Here is a 16,587-nt window from a genome sequence, read left to right as displayed (position 1 = left end):
TGTCTGCCATGGCCTGTGTGTGTATTGTGCCTGGATCCTCTGGGAATGTTAGTGTGAGCCTCTGCACACTCACAACCTGCCCCATCTGTAGCAGACATGGGGGAGGGGCGGTGTCAGTGGAGGAGGTGCTGCTACATTGGATTTAAACACTCAAACACAAAATTCCATGTAGGCAAACTGTGTGTCCACGGATCTGTGGCGCCACACACACACAGACACACACACACAGACACACACACACACCCCTATTCACAGAAGACAGAAGAGTGGGGCTTGATGGCTGCTGTGTCACACCCAGCCACAGTCTACACAACAACCCGGGGGAAGGGGGAAAGCTAGGACGACACACAGACTTGAGGTGGGGGCAGAGAGGGCGATTCGGTGCTTCTACACACGTCTACACACGTACACACACACACGCTGGGGAGTCCACACGTCTCGAGCATGTGCCGGCGGCATGCATGTTGGTGTGCACGTGTAATCACGCCTGCTGCTATCTACGTGCGGGGGCGGGGGGTGGTCCATGGCGGGGGGGAGGTCCAGGGACTCCAGGGTCTGACAGGCGGTAAAGGTTGCGGGTGCTGCCCGGGTCTGTCTTGAGGGTGAGCCTGGAGCAGGGGATGGAGTGAAGGGGTGGTGGGGGTATTGCTCCCGATGTGGTGGGGAAGGGTCTGGGAGGGACAGGGGTGGGGGGCCTACAAGCCCAGCGTCCCCCCAATGGATGACGCCAAGACCACCCCCAGCACCACACAGCAAATGATGATCATGATTTTCTTCTGCAGGCAGGAAGGGCGAGAGGGAGGGAGGAGATGGAGAGACAGAGAGGTAAAGAGACACACAAACCGACAGACAGATGGGGAGGAGGGTGTGAGGAAAAAGAAGAGGGGAGAGAAAACAGAAAAAGGAAGAGGTCAGAACCAGAAATAAGGCCTCTCGCGGGATTTCATCACTCACCTCAGCCCTGGCCTGAGCCCAGCCCCGCCCGCTCGGCTCCAGCCCACCTGCTCCACAGGCCCGCCTGCCCCGGCTCACCCTCCGGGCCTTGCTCTGATATTTCACAGCTTTCTTGGTGTCAGACACGGCTCGCTCCACGTAGTCCACGGAATGTTCCACGTTGTACTCAATGCGGTCAATCATTTCGCCCTGCAGAGGATACATGCATAGGATGGGGTGGGAGCTGGGCTGGAAGAGGGGATCCCGGGGACCCGGGTGAGGTTCCCCGAGGCCTGTGGCAGAGGCAGTACCTGGCTCTCCACAAGCATGGCCATGTCCACAAACATGTCGTGCAGCTCACGGATGCTGGTTTCCAGTTTGATGATCTCGTTGTGCCTTGTCTCGATTTCATTCAGTGCCTGCTTTGTCATCTGTGAGTCCATTTTGATCTAGGGTGAAAGGGGAGGGGCAGGGGGGAAGAGGGAGGAGAGCTGCAGACCACCCTTCACTCCCGGAAGAGCTTGGATTCTGCAGCCAGAGCGTCTGGGTTCGAACCTGGCTGGCGTTTACTAGCTGTAACCATGGGCAAATTGTTTAACCTCTTCAGGCCTCAGTTTCCCCACCTAGAAAATGCAGATACTTCACACCTCACAAGGTTGTGCGAAGATTAAGTGAATGACTATGTGTGTATCAATTAGAATAGTACCTGGCACACAGGAAGCACTAAAGAGACATCTGTTAAATTACAAGAAGGAAAACCTGCCCTGAGCCCGCCACCTCAGCCCATGGCTGTCTCTATCACACACACCAGGGAGGCCCTGGGAAGGGAGACAGGGGTCCTGGACCCCTGTCAGGATTGGGGGCCACCATCTGGTCAAAGGCAGACAGGATAATGGAAGGGGACACAGCAGAGAGTGGAAGCAGAAAAGGAGGCCCAGATGAGAAGGCAGTGTGCCCTGGAGCCCCCATGATATGGGCCGGGGTAGAAATAATAAGGAAATGCTCTGCAGCCCTCAAGAGTCAGTGGGAGAGACTCTAACCCACAGTCAGATATATCTCCTCCCCACGGAAGCCAGACCACTCACCTTCCAAACCACTCACTGTTTAGACCACATCCAGACACTCTTCTGCTCTAAAGCCCTCCGAGGCTCCCCACCATCCACAGGCTCCACACCTTCACCTTAGCAGTCGAGGCCCCGTCTCCCTTTCCGTCCTCATCTCCTTAGCAGTCGAGGCCCCATCATCTCCCTTTCCGTCCTCACCTCCTTAGCAGTCGAGGCCCCATCTCCGTTTCCGTCCTCATCTCCCCAAATCCTAAGAGCCCCAATCATCCAATGGCTCTTTGGCAAGTGGTCCACTCTCTCTGTGTTTGTTCAGTCTGTCCCCTTTTTCTGGAATGTCCTTTGCCCATCTCCCCGTGTCCAAATGCTCCCTGTCTCTTAAGGCACACAACTCAATGCCACCTCCCCCAGGAAGCCTTTCCCGACCCTAGAAGTTAACTACTACCTTAGGGCCTGTCTGCATCTTGTTCAGCCCTCAGGCAAGGTACCGACCACCCTGCATCGTAATGATGGTGGGTTAACCAGCAGGGATCAGCTCTATCCCCTTAGAACCCCTCACCAGGTTTCCCTCCACTCTCAGACAGACTGACAGCCTGGGCAGAGCTGTTTGGGAGGGCTCCGGGCTAACTGGCCCATTATCAATTTGCTCAAAGCTAATTTAACAAAGATCAATTCTCTAAATAGCAATTTGCTGAAAACTGCTAGACGGTCATTGAATGTACTTTAACGCTGGTCTAGAAACCTAAACCAGAGTCATTCTGCCACCAGAAGCTGAAAGGGAGATAAAACCTGTCAGCCAGGGCGAGAGTCAAGAAAGAGAAAGAAGAACTACAGTTGGGGAAAGCCCATCTCTTTCACATATAAGATGACAAGCGCAGGGCAGTGTGCCAAACTTCAGCAAAACTGAAACTGATGTTTTAGAAAACCTTCAAAATGTAGGCAAATTAGTCACTTGGTGAAATGACCCACATCACTAGGGAGAAGTGTATCTTAGCACTGAAGAGTCCTGACTGCGGATTCAGATCCTTGCTCTGCCTGTAGCTGTGTGACCTCGGCAAGTCATTTAACCTTTCTGGATCAGATTACCTCATCTGTGAAACACGACTCCCTCAGAGGCTTGTGGTGAGGATTAAATGAATTTAGTAGGTAAATGTAAATACATTCAATGCTTAGAACGGTGCCTGGCACCTTACTGATTGCCATTTTTATGAGGGTACTTCCTGCTCTGCCCCCATGGAATTCCCCAGTTCCAGGTTCAGACTTCCCGATGCTTGTTATTTCACGGCGGACTTAGGACCTTGAGTTCAGCCTACGCTTGGAAAGGAAAGGCGAATGCTTTCCAAAAACAGACCCCAACCCCACGCGGGGCTCACATCGTCAGTGAAGATGGCCAACTTCCCACTCTCCAGCATGTCTTCCAGTTCTTCGTTGGTCGTGGTCCTTCCAGCTGTGGGGAGAAACGACTCGCTGCTCAGCGACTGGGCCAGCCTGGACACCTGAGGTGGTGGGATGTGGTAGGGACCCGGGAGCCCACCCTCCCATCCGGCCTCAGGCCACGAGTCCCCTCCACGGAGGGGAAGGGCCTGGAAGGAGTATGGGACAGGTCTGGGGAGTTTGCGGGGGGGAGATGTCACACGCACTGATCTCCAGCTGCCTCTGGATCCGGTCCTTGCAGCGGTCGCGGTACTTGGACTGGGTCGCGTTATATTCAGTCATTACCTCCACGAACTTCCGGGAGAGTGTGGAGTGCTGTGGTGGGGGGTACAGACACATCAGGAGGCAGGGAGCAGAGACCGTGGAGGGATGGAGTGGGCAGGAGGGGCTGAGTTAGCCTACGGCCCCTTCTTCAGCTCATGCCACGACCCCAAGCCCTCGCAAGTGTGCAGTCCCATACCCCAGCACCCCCATCCTATGCCCAAGCCAGCCAAGGCCGGGCTAGGGCACTGAGATGTAGCTGGGTTCCGACCTCCGCTGTAGTCCCGCCCCAAGCCCCGCCCCTGCCCAGGCTCCCCCTTGGCCACGCCCCACGCTAGTGCCTGCTCTGGCCCGCCCACGCCCAACAGGCAGGGCTCCAGCCTGGGCCCCTCCCCTGTCCGGTCCTGTGCGGTTTGGTCCCGGCCCCGACCCTGACCGTGCCTGGCCGCTGCCTCCTACCTGGGTCTTGCGGATGCGCAGGTCCGCAGAGGAACGATTCAGCCCCTCCTCCTGTTCAATGCTTTGCTCGATCGCTGCGGGAGAGAGGACGCAGTGACGGGAGGGCGAGAGACCCGGCGCATGTGGGGCGGGGGTCTGGGACATATGAAGGGTGGACACCCCGAGGCAGGCCCCCCAGGCCCGTGAACGGATGTCATACCCAGGCGAGGGCAGACAGTAAAGAGTCTAGGGTGGGGAGGCAGGCGGCCAGCGGATAAAGGGACCAATGTTTGAGGGGGCCTGGAAACCAGGTAGGAGGGGATATCGAGGGTCAGTCGGTCACCAGACAGAAGGGGGCTATTTGTTCTGGTGGAAGGATTGCGTCTTGGAAAGTCCCACAGCTGTAACTCCTGCCCAGCCCCCCAGTCCACATCCCCTGTATGGGGGGCGGGAGAACTCTCTGCTTTTTGCAGCCTCAGAAAAGGGTCAGGAACCCACCCTGGGATTTATCTGGTGGAGGGCAAGCACTTTCAAGTGGGTCAGGTTCCAGTGGCTGCCCTTTCCTTGGAAAATTCTAGGGTAAGTGGATGGATGTTCCAACAGAGAAAATAGCTCCCCCCGCCTTACAAAGTGCTCCCTGTCCCAGGAATCCCCACTTCTAAAGGATGTTCTGGAAAAGCACACAGATTAACTGGGATTACTGCTTCTAGATCATGCACTCCCCACACTTATTTAGAGTTTCTAAAAAAGAGCTTGAGGGTAAGATCTACTGTGCTCGGAAAATGCAGCAGGGATGAATCACCAGGCCCTCTCAGACCTGGAAGAGCCTCCGGGCCACTCCCGAGAACATTGCTTCTCCGTTCCTGGCAGCGGTGGAGGTACGGTGCTGGGTGGCACCCCAACGCTCCCCCACCAGCGATGGCGGGACAGGGACTGAGTGACAGCTCTGGCCCAGCTGTTATGGGAAAAGTCCAGAAACACACACCCAGGAATGTTGGAATCTCTGGCTCAGACTGGGACCCTGTTGTCAGACTTGGGGCTGGGGCCAAGCCCAGGAGAAAGGGATCCTTTACAGGGTCTTATTGACTTCTTACAGTAATCCTGGGAGTTCAGTCCAGGTTTCAGACTAGAAACTGAGGTTGAAATAGAGAAAACAACTCATTCAAGGTCACACGCAATGCCGGAGCTCATGCCACCACAGAGCTGGAGAAAGATGGAGAAGATGATCTCTCTTTTTCTGGAGCTCTGGAGGGTCAGCTCCTCTGAGCCACTGCCACTTTTCCTAGCTTCTTTCTTGGTCTATTCCTGAACTCCTAAACCATACAGCCCTCCTCATGGTCTTATAAAGAGTGTTAATGTCAGAGCTCAATGGGCTCAAAGAAATTGCTGAGCCCAGGGATTTTTAAACTTGTGTCCCACGGAACCCTGCTTCTGAGAAGGAACCTCAGAGGGGTCTGTTCCTGGGAGTGATGAGGAGGCTAGGCAGGTAGGGCTCTGGGTCTCCCAACCCCAGGTCAGCCAGAACAGCTTGACTTTTATGTGTTGTATGTATTGGAATTTGGGGTAAGATTTCACTTGGGAAAAAAAGATTTTGCTACCAAAAAACAAAAACAAACAACAACAACAAAAACATCTAACTTTGAAATTGCTTTAGTAGTTCTTACTGTACTGATGAGGAACTGAGGGTAGGGTACTTGTCCAGAATGAGCTGGTGATGGAAGTGGGCTCCCTCTGTCTGGATTTGCAATCAGTGTGCTCCCAGTTTGGATCATTTTGCTTTCTAGCACGCTCTCCTGAGTGCAAAGGGCTTACAGATCAGCACTGGACGCTCACATATGGCCTCCTGTTGAGTCCAGGAGGGCACGGAGTCCCTGTCCTCATCTCTCTGGACCAAGGTCATTGTGCTCAGGGCCAGGCATCTGACATGACTCCTTTCCCCCAAAGCCCAGCAATGTGCCTCAAGGTGCTCGGCAAATGTTTTCTGATGCTGAATTACCATGAGCATACAAATTAGCATCATGGTAACACTGCTATTCCCCTGGCACCAGCAGACAAGGAGGTTCCCAACCCACAGTGATTTGGGGGAAGGTGGTTATTACCAGCACCCAAGTCCTTAAATTAGAGTGAATACATGAGCATTTGGCAAGTCCCTCCTGAAAGTTTGCCAGCCCCTGATGTCAGCCACACAGTCCAATCTGTCCTGCGCTAAGGATACCAATTCAGAAGCATTTGCTGAGCCCACCTACTGGGTGCTTAGCGCTATGTCCGGCAACTGTTCTGGAGAAATGAGGCCTTCGTGAAATTAAACCCACCTGGAAGACTGTATTTTCCTGGTGGACCTTCCTGCTGATGGAACCAGCAGAGGTCAGATGCAATTTGGACAGAAAGCCTCCTCTCTGTCATTTCCCTGTCATGTCTATATCTTTCTCCAAGGCATCTGGAGCAAGTTGGGAAATCTCGGGTTTTATGCTTTCTCAGTGTTTAAGAATCTGGCTCCTGGAAGTCTGTAGACACTCCTCACAGAGAGGCCTGTTTAGTCCAATGGAGGGCAGAGTTATTTTCCTCCTTAGGCAGGGGATGGCATTCCTCACCTTTCAACTTGGATCGAACCTTGTTGGCCGTCTTCTTGATGTCTGCAGTGAGGTCCTCCAGCTCCTGTTTGGTCTCTGAGGGGAGGGGAGGGGCAGGTGAGATGTCTGGGTGGGACCCCAGACTCCTGCCCGCAGCCCCCAGCCACCCGGCAGCAGCACTTACTCTCATCCGGGTTGGGGGCGGCCAGGATGGCACTATGCTGTTTTTTCACTTGTTCCACATCCTCTGACAGCTTCTCAATGCAGCCCCGGATCTCTTCCACCTGGGGCAGCAAATCGGCTATACCCAGCCAAGTCGTCGGGCCAGACAAAGGGATTCAGGGGGCTCAGTCAGGGTTCAGGGAAACGGGCCAGACCCAGAGGGGTTGGTAAAAGGCCAAGGGGATGGAGGAGTAGAGAGCAGGGTGGGGGCCGGGGGCCGGGGAGAAGGAAGCTGTTGGCTGGGGGCCAGGTTCTGTTACCTGTTCAAAGAACTCATCCATGAAGTGGTCCCGGTCCACATGGACCACCTCCTCCTCATCATCGCTGTCTTTCGCCTGGGAGGCAAAGAAAGGCAGTCTGTGCGCAATCCCGATGCTCCCAGCTCTGGGCTCAGAGCGGGGGTCCTGGGAAGGGTCACATGCAGGGGGCCGGGGCACCAAGCAGTCACAACGAATCCTGGGTGTCTTGTGGCACAGAGTCCCGGAGGCCGGGTACCTGACAGCCCAAAGGACACCTTGGAGGGAATTATCCAAAGGCACCGTTTCGAGGGTAGACGTGGTCCTGTGAGCGCAGTCACCCTGGAGGCGGGTGGCGCCCTGGACAGATGCTTTAACCAACCAGTATGGAAGTATTTCGATATTGTAACAACCAGCTAAATGTCAGCCTTGCGGTAATTGGCTCTGGGCTGCGAGAAGGGGTCTGGAATAGCGTCCCAGGAGCCTGACCCCCCCCTCCACCATCCCCCCAGCCGCTCCTGCCAGGCTTCAATTTGCTCCCTTCTCTTCCCCTCCAGCCTCCAACGCGACCAGCCACGTCCCCTAGTCCCCTATGCAAGGTCACTTCACTGCCAGCGGCAGGCGCCGAGTTAAGCAAGCAGTCGGCCAGGGGAGGGCTGGATGAGAGACACAGTCAGCACCCCGACCTCCCTCCTCCCACCCACTCTCTTCCCCTCCCCCCACTCTCCTCCGTGTATTCACTTGCTTTCATCCAGCCTCTTCCAACTTCACACCCACCTACTCTCACTTGCTTGGATTTCCCAGTTGCAACCTGCAGCTGCTCAGCCCTCCACCCCCAGGGCTCAGAGACACAAGGGATTTACCCACCCACACTGCCACTGCCGCCACCAGACAGGCCAGTGACATAGACAGAAGGGCTGACACACAAGGCACACAGAAATAGGCCCACTGACACCCACACAGACCCACAGCAAAGCTGCCTGCCGACACATGTGGACACACAGACGTGCAGCCGTCCCTCTGCCCCCAAGGACATTCGGGAGGGCCCTCTGGGGCTCTTCTCCCAGCCTCTCTGAGCATCCGGTCTGCACACTCACTCAGAGCTGGGAAGGAGGAAAGGGGGTTAGGAAGGGCTCCCCAGTGCTCCAAACTCCAGTCTCAAGACTCTGCTCGGGACAGAAGTCTGAGGGCAAAAGCTGAGCCCATCAAGCTTAATTACATCTGGGGCCCTAATCAGCCTCCACGGAAACTTAAAACAGTTCACCCTGGGCTTCCCTGGTGGCGCAGTGGTTGAGAGTCCGCCTGCCAATGCAGGGGACACGGGTTCGTGCCCCGGTCCGGGAGGATCCCGCATGCCGCGGAGCGGCTGTGCCCGTGAGCCATGGCCGCTGAGCCTGCGCGTCCGGAGCCTGTGCTCCGCAACGGGAGAGGCCACAACAGTGAGAGGCCAGCAAACAAACAAACAAAACAGTTCACCCTGATTTCCAGAAAAAACCGAGCCAAAACTCAGACAGAATCTCATGACCAGAACCTGAATGAAATCAAGATGGGATCCACACAGCGTCTAGCGGGGGGTATTGCCATTTGGGATCTAAAGAGAAGAGCTTGCACGGGGCCTCGACAGGGTCTGAGCAGATCGCAGACAGGACCTGACAGAAACCAGACAGCTCAGACCGAACCAGACTCCGCGCAGACTGATGGCAGACAGCTCAGATCGAACCTAGACTGGGCCAGATGGGACCTAGATGTGATCTAGACAGCCAAGTGAACTTGGAATCAGAGAGGCCCGACAGCACCCCGAGGAAGCGTGAGCACCGAGACGTCCAGCTGGACCCTCTCGAAGGTACCCCAGCTTCCCACCCAAGCCCGGCTCAGATGGTCCCCAGGGATCCTCCCCTCGCCATGTTGGGGAATACCTTCAGCACTTCCATTTAAGCTCCAAATATCTCCCAGGAAAGGGAGGCTCTTCTTTCTCTGCCCACCAGTAAGACATGCCAGGCTGCAAGGAAGAGCCCAGACAGGAAGCCAGCTGTTCTAGCCTCCATTTGAGCTGCCCCCAGAAGGAGGGGTGGTACCAGGTGGGGCTTGGCGACCCTGATGGGACTTCTGGCTTCTCAAGCTTCCACCTGACCCGGAACCACACCAATAGACCTTGGCTCCATGAGGCTCTGGGATGCTCGGCTCATCTCTGAGGACCCACCGGCCTCCCATGATGTTCTATCCTCAAAAAGCCAGTTGCCTCACGAGATTCCCCTTCCCCTAGAGCCAAGCTGCAGCTGCTCAGCCCTCCACATCCCAGGGCTCAGAGACACGCAAGGGATTTACCCACCCACACCGCCACCGCCGCCTCTGTCCCTTCTCTGCCTTCAAGCACTTGGCCCTCAGCTTGGCTGCCCACAGGTCATGAGGCCTCTCGCTGGCCCAGGTATCTGGGAACTTTCCTGTTCTCTCTTTCCCCTCCCCAGGCTGACTTTAGACTTCCTCAAGTCTCATTTCTCTCCCTCTCTCCTTTGGTTCCCAGGGCCAGATCCCTGATTCTGCCCTGGGGTGTCCCTGGCTGCCTGTTTACTTGCCCTTGAGAGAGGAGGAAAGGTAGAGTGCCCAAGGATGACTTAGTTGGTGTAATAATTACAGACAGCTGACAGCTAAAGTCCTCTCCAGTTGACAGACACTTTTACATCTATAATCTCTTCTGATCCTCACTACCATAGCCCTCGAGAAAAGCTGTCCCCATTTCAAGATGAGGGGAACAGGAGGTCTGAGGGGGAAGAGGAAATGGACTTGCTCAAGGGCACCCAGGCTGAAAGGGGCCAGGAAACCAGAGACATCTAAGACATGCCTCCTCCCATAGCCCCTCCTTTCTTTCTTTCTTTTTTTTTTTTTTCCCTCTTTGGCCTCACTGTGCAGCATGCGGGATCTTAGTTCCCTGACCAGGGACAAACCTGTGTCCCCTGCATTGGGAGCGTGGAGTCTTAACCACTGGACCACCAGGGAAGTCCCTCCCATAGTCCCTTCTGAGGCTTGAGACCAGGCTGCCTCCTACTGGCCACTCTGCCACCAGAGATTTCCCTTCTCAGGTCCCCTCCTGACAAGGCACAATCTGGGCGAGGCTCTGCGCCCCGAAAACCTAGCAAAATACTAGCGTGTGATAGCACCTTTGGCCTAGGTCTTGCATTCTTGTTATCTCATTTAATCTTCATTAAAACTCTGTAAGGACCATTGGTCAACATAACTATAATTGCGGAAAACATTTACACAGCATTTGATAACATGCTGGGCACCGTTCTAAAGCATACTGCGTTTATTTATCCATTTCATTCTTACAATAGCTGCCTTTTATAGATAGGGAAACTGAGTCACAGAGAGGCTAACGAGCTTGCCCAGGTCAGCAGCTGGAAGGCCACATGCCTTCTTCCCTCTGAGTTTCAGTCTCTGCATTTGCTGAATGGCGAGAAAGTCCTCCCTAAATGGTGGGCAGAAGGAGCCAGTGAGACGAGGCAGTAAAAATGCCTGATGCTGCCTGAGAGAATAAGTGCTCAGGGAGGCTTGGCTGTTACCCACTGCCTCCCCCATGTTACAGATGAGGAAACCGCCTCAGAGAGGTTGTCTGACCCTGCCTAAGGCTTCACAGGAAATAAGGCCAGAGGTGGGACCTGAATTGTCCTGGTGCTAGAGCTCAGGCTCTTTCCCTTCTGTCTCTCTATTCCTTCCTGGCCCCTGAAGAGTCTGCTCTGCTGTGTCCTCAGTACCACTGAACTCCTGTGGCTGGGACAGAAAACCAGTAAGACGTGCCAGGCTGCAAGGAAGAGCCCAGACAGGAAGCCAGCTGTTGTAGCCTCCATTTGACTTGCTGTGTGACTCTCAGACCCTCTCTGGGCCCCGGCTTATCTGTGAAATGCGTGGGCCCTCCCTGCTCTGAGGTGTGTGTTTCATAATGAGCACGGCCTCCATTTCTGGAAGAAGCTGGCCAGACTAAAAGAAAACAGGCTGAGGGCAAATGAGACTACCTCAGAAAAGATGACCAAATGTGCTCCCATCCACTATATGGACAATTCAAGCCTCAGTTTCCTCCTGTGCGAAATGAAGAAAGTAAGAATCATATATACCCAACAAGTAGGTAGCAATTACCATGCGTCGGGCTCTGTTACAAGTGCTTTGCATTTCTCGTTTAATCCTTACAGCCACTCACTCCATGAAGTAGACACTCTTCTTATTCCCATCTGATGGATGAGGCAGAGAGAGATTAAGTAATTTGCCTCTGATCATACAGCTGATGGGGTGCTGACACAATGGCGCTGGATTGGAACCCAGGCACGCTGCTCTTTACGGATTGCCAGCTCCTCAAGCGCTCAGGAGGATGAAATGGGAGACCGTGGAGGCCCTGGGCACCTTCTGGAACCACCTTGAGGACAGGGGGCATCAGATCCAAGCCTCTAGCTTCAGTCCTTCCCCATCAGAGACACCGGAGGTCTTCATAGGAGTGTCAGTGGCGGGGAGACAACATAGACAGATGCGTGGATGGAGGGAGTGGGACAACGTGGGCCAGGAAGTCAACAGAGACAAACGAGAGGGTGACTAAAACAGAGGTGGAAAGAGACTGGAATTGGGTGATAGAAAAGTCAGAGTGGGGACTTCCCTGGCAGTCCAGTGGTTGGGAATCCATGCTTCCAATGCAGGGTCTGCGGGTTTGATCCCTGGTAGGGGAACTAAGATCCCAGCATGCCGCGTGGTGCGGCCAAAAAAAAAAAAAAGTCACAGAGTGTGTGTGTGTGTGTGTGTGTGTGTGTGTGTGTGTGTGTGTGTGTGTAAATACATATGCATGCCCACGCATACAACACACACGTGCTGACACCTCCTTCTCAGGGGCATGAGCATCCTTTGATCTAGAGGCAGCAGCCTCTCTCCACCGCACCCCCTGCTTCTGTCCATCTGTCTCCCTGACCCAGGCCTCTGCGCACTCCCAGCATCCAGCCCAGTCCTCCCATCCCAACCTCTCTCCTCCGCCCTCCCTGCCATCCCCGACCAACTCCCTTCCTCACCCTCCCTCTGCCCCACTGAGCCCTTCAGTCATCTGACAAATATCTCTGATCAGTGTCCAGTTCTCTTCTGGGTGCTGCGGAGAATACAATGGTGAACAAGACAGGAAGGGGTCCTGCCTCCAAGGAGCTGACATTCCAGCGGAGGGAGACAGACAATGGAAAATGAACAAGACAATTTCAGATGGTGCTACTTAGCAAGAGGGAGATAAAGCAGGAGGTGTGATAGAGAGAAATGGGCATCAGGGAGGGCCTTTCGGGAGGGCCTTGACATCTGAGCTAAGGCCTGAGGAGTTAACTGCACCACAGTCTGGAGCACACAGAATTCAAGGCAGAGGGAACAGTGTCCAGGCAGAGAGAACAGCATTCAGAGGCACCAGCAAGTGCAAAGGCCCTCAAGCAGGGGGAACGTGATGTGTCTGAATGGCAGAAACAAGCCCCACGCAGCTGGGGGATACCAACCCATCACCCAGGGTTCTCCTGGTCCCTGCCGCTCTCCTCAAACATGAGGCCGCCCTTTCCTTCTGCTTCCGGTCTGCATTTCTAAAGCGCCTATTGTGCCTATCCCATACCTGAGGGCTACACCTGGGACCCAGTCCCTGCCCTCAGGGTGCATGACTTGTCGTAGAACAGCTGCCCTCAAATTCCAGCCTCCCTCACCTCAGGTTTCCCCCCACTTCCCAGTCTCCCATCCACCCCCACCCCCGCCTTCCCACTCCACAGCTGCCTCTCAGGCTCCGGCCCACAACGCGTCCCCTTGTGGCTTCTCTCTCCCTGCAACCTTCCTCTCCACTTCACTTGCTCCCTTGCTCTCCTCTTCAGCCCCATCCCTGGACCCATTTCTTGGACCCTGGGACACCCATCCAGCCAACTGACTCCCCGTCGCAGCCTCCACTCCAGCCCAGTGCCTCCCAGTTGCTGACCAAAGGTGCCTGGTGAACTGGAAACAGAAAACCCTGGTTCAACGCTGGCTCCACCATTAACAGCTGTATGACCTTGGGCAAGTCAGGTTACCGTTGTGGCCCTCAATTTACTCCAATAAATTAGGGGTCCCATCTTGCCCATCTCAGGGGGCTGATGTGAGACTCAAGAGAAATAAATGAGTCAGCTGTGGAATAACAAACACTCATGGAGCAATGCTGAGCATGAGGCCTCCTTCTAGGCGCTTCCAGCATAATTTCAATCCTCAGGACAGCCGTCTGAAGCAGGTCCCGTTATTACTCCCAATTCACACATGAAGAAAGTGAGGACCAGAGAGGTTAAGCAACTTACCCAAGGTCACACAGGAAGTAGCAACGCTAGGATTTGAACCCAGACAGTCTGACTCCCAAATCTGTGCCCTTGACAGCTATGTGATGAACAGATGTGAGAACCCCTCGGGAACTCAAAGTATTGTTGAAAAAAGACAATCAGGCCCCCTGGGCTGACATCCCCGCCCATCACTGCCTTTCCATCCCTCTCAGCTTCTCAGAGACCCCTTTCCCAGGCCTCCCACACCCTGCCTAGTCTCTCCTGCCTCCCAGCCTCCTCATTCTCAACTCTGGCAGGGAGACCCCCGTACTCCCTGTATCTGGAAGCTTTTTTTCCGCCCCACACATGCCCTCCCAAATCTCCAGTTTCCCTAAGCCATGACTAACACCAGAGCCATCAGCATTCACTTAGCCCCCTCTGCCCCTCCACCCCACCTCCCACCTCCCCCATCTGCTGCCCCCAGCAGCCCCAGCAGACAGGATTCCTCCCCTCTGGGCAGGGGGTCCCTGATCCACTCAGATGAGAACTCCCATCCCCTGCCTTCCCTGCACCCCTGTCTTCGCCTTTTCCCTCCCCCTCTCTCTAATCACACCACAATTCCACCACCACCTCACCCTGACCCACTTTCCATTTCTTGGGATTTTGGAGTCATGGCATAGTCTTGGCTGCAGTGGATCTGGGTTCAAATCCAGACTACTCACTTGCTAGCTGTGTGACCTTGGGCAAGTTTCAACTACTGGGCCTCAGTTTCCTTCACTATAAAATGAAGTAGTCTCCCAGTCTCCCTACCTTACCAGGTGAGGGTCTAATGAGATTATGGATGGCAACCTGCTTTGGATGAAAACGGGGACAGAAAGGGAGTTAAGAGCACCAACACTGGAATCAGCCTGCCTGCTTGCCTTTAATTAGCTGTGTGACTTTGGTCAAGTTACTTAACCTCTCTGGGCCTCGGTTTTCTTATCTATAAAATGGGATAATACTAGTACCAGTCTCCTATGGTTGCTGTGAGGATCGAAATGAGTATGCATAAAACACTTAGAACTGTCTGGCACATGAGTGTTGGTTATTTTTATCACCGTCATTTTCCTGATGCCTAAGCGTATATTCACTCAAAGTTTAATTTAAAAAAATAAACCTTCAAAATTCCCTCCCCCAACCACCAGTTCCTCCTTCCTTCCCACCTGCCAACCCACCTCTCCCAGAGACAACAGTCACTTGCCTCTAAGCCCCTTCCTCTTGTCTTTCTGTGAGCAGGTTCCCCACCCCCAAATCCAGGGGGCTCTCCAAAGACAGAGCTTTTTACCCCCAGTATTGAGACTTCTCTTTCAAGGGCTAAAAAAGCAGAGACGCATATCAACTTTGCAGACGGGAAACCCAGATTCCTGTCTGATGTTCCCAGCCACTTGCTTGGTGACCTTGGGCAAGTTCCTGCCCATTGCTGAACCTCAATCTCCTCATCTGTCAAATGGGATAACAACCCCAGGGTAATAACCAATAGGCTCCTGGTGAAGTGTGTCAGGCTACATCAGTTGGGTCTAGTACTTTATTAACATAACCCCACAGCAGGCTGTCAGCTCTGCCTCCTCGGGGCCCCAGGTCATTTCTACAACCCTCCACCCCACCGCATCCCCCCAGGCCCAGAAGCCACTCTTAACAAGCCCCCACTCCCCAGCCCCTCCAAATGGCAGCCTTCACTGCAGACACCAGTGCCACCCTCCTCCCCCGTCACCCAAACACAGCTAACTGCCTGGCCCGACTCCTGGAGCTGGGCCTCTTCAGGCCTGCAGACCAGAGGCCCACGCCAGCCCGCCCCTGTCAGCTTAGGATGCCCCAGTTCTCCCCAGTGGAGCCTGATCCCCGTCATACAGCCCAATTCCATGGCCCCGTGCATGGAACCTCCTCCCGGTCTCCCCTGCAACCCCCTCTCCCACCTCTGGGGTCACCCTATCTCAGGCCCCGGCCCTCTGGCTATCTCCTGAGGCCACCCCTTCCCTCCTTGTCTCTGAGAGGTGCCCCCTCCCCACGGAGAGCAACACACACACACACACACACACACACACACACACACACACGCTTCATTCACTGCCAGGTGCTGGCATCTCAAGTCAGTCCCAACGTGTGTCCTTCCCCACAGCAGCCCCCAAATCTGGGTCTCGCTGGGCTCAGCCTGGCCCAGGAACTGCCCACATCCTTCTAATTCAGCAAATCTGCCCAGCGGATGACAGCACCCTCCAATTCTCTCCCACACTCACTCTTTTCCATCCCCAGATTAGACCCCAGGGTCCTCCTGGGAATGTAGGGTGTCCAGGGCCCCTGAGACCTCTCCTGCCCCCTTGTGTCTTAATGGTCTCCAACCCCTTCTAGCCACTGTCCCTAAAATGCAGGTTCATTGGAGACATCAGGTGCCTTCACATATTGGGGTGCCCCTGCCACCAACCTCCAGTCTCATCATCTGCCCCCACGTCCCAGCACCTCCCCCATTCCACCCCCACGCGCTCCCCAAATACTGGGGTCCCGCCCCCCCATTTTCCCCACCCCCAAGCTCACACTCCGCAGCTCCTGAGTCCGATCCTTCATCCTGCGACGGCTCCTCCTCCTCCTCCTCCTCCTCGTTCTCCTGCCTCTGCTTCTGCTCCCTGCCTCCTGCCTCGGTGCTGGAGTCCTGAGTCTGGGGGCGCCGGCGGGGGGGCGCCGAGGCCGCTGTAGGGGGGCCCGCGGGCGGGGGCGGGCTGAGGGGCGGCGGGCTGAGGGCCGGGCAGGGGCAGGGGCCTGGGCCTGGCTCGGCTCTGCCGGGTATGCGGTGGTGATGCGGCTGCGGCACAGGCTTGGATGGAGGGATGCGGGAGCTGAAGCGCGGGGGAGGGGGGAGGAGGGAGGTAAGGAGGAAGGGAGGGAGGGGGGAACCGGGAGGGGGCGGGGAGCAGGGGGCATGCGCAGCGCCCGGGGCTGGGGGCGCCTGGGGGTTGTAGTCCGGGGAGGGGGACCCAGGAGGGAGGGAGACTGGAGAGGCCTAGAGGGGGGTGGGGAAGGGCAGAGCCACAGAAGGAGGGAGAGATGCGGAGAGACGGAGGAGATGTGGCAGGAGGCACAGGGATGCTGCTGTGGGACGGGGGTGACGGTGGAATGGCAGAAAGAAGGGGTAAGG

General features: G+C 55.4%; 1 protein-coding gene across 1 annotated transcript; it reads right to left on the bottom strand.

Annotated features, from left to right (window-relative positions):
• On the bottom strand, positions 1 to 16,221 carry STX1B (syntaxin 1B). The gene is made up of 10 exons (XM_033840307.2): positions 15,990 to 16,221; positions 7,180 to 7,254; positions 6,882 to 6,981; positions 6,719 to 6,793; positions 4,149 to 4,222; positions 3,635 to 3,743; positions 3,368 to 3,441; positions 1,245 to 1,382; positions 1,033 to 1,143; positions 1 to 776 (listed from the first exon to the last, which is right to left on the bottom strand). The coding sequence occupies exons 1-10, from the start codon at positions 16,017 to 16,019 to the stop codon at positions 696 to 698; spliced, it is 867 nt and encodes a 288-aa protein (XP_033696198.1). The 5' UTR covers positions 16,020 to 16,221; the 3' UTR covers positions 1 to 695.
• Between the last annotated feature and the right edge of the window lie 366 nt (positions 16,222 to 16,587).

Source organism: Tursiops truncatus, chromosome 15 (assembly GCF_011762595.2).
Source record: "Tursiops truncatus isolate mTurTru1 chromosome 15, mTurTru1.mat.Y, whole genome shotgun sequence".
NCBI lineage: Eukaryota > Metazoa > Chordata > Mammalia > Artiodactyla > Delphinidae > Tursiops > Tursiops truncatus.
The sequence above is the reverse complement of the archived record's forward strand: the minus strand, read 5'-3'. Positions and strand labels throughout refer to the sequence as shown.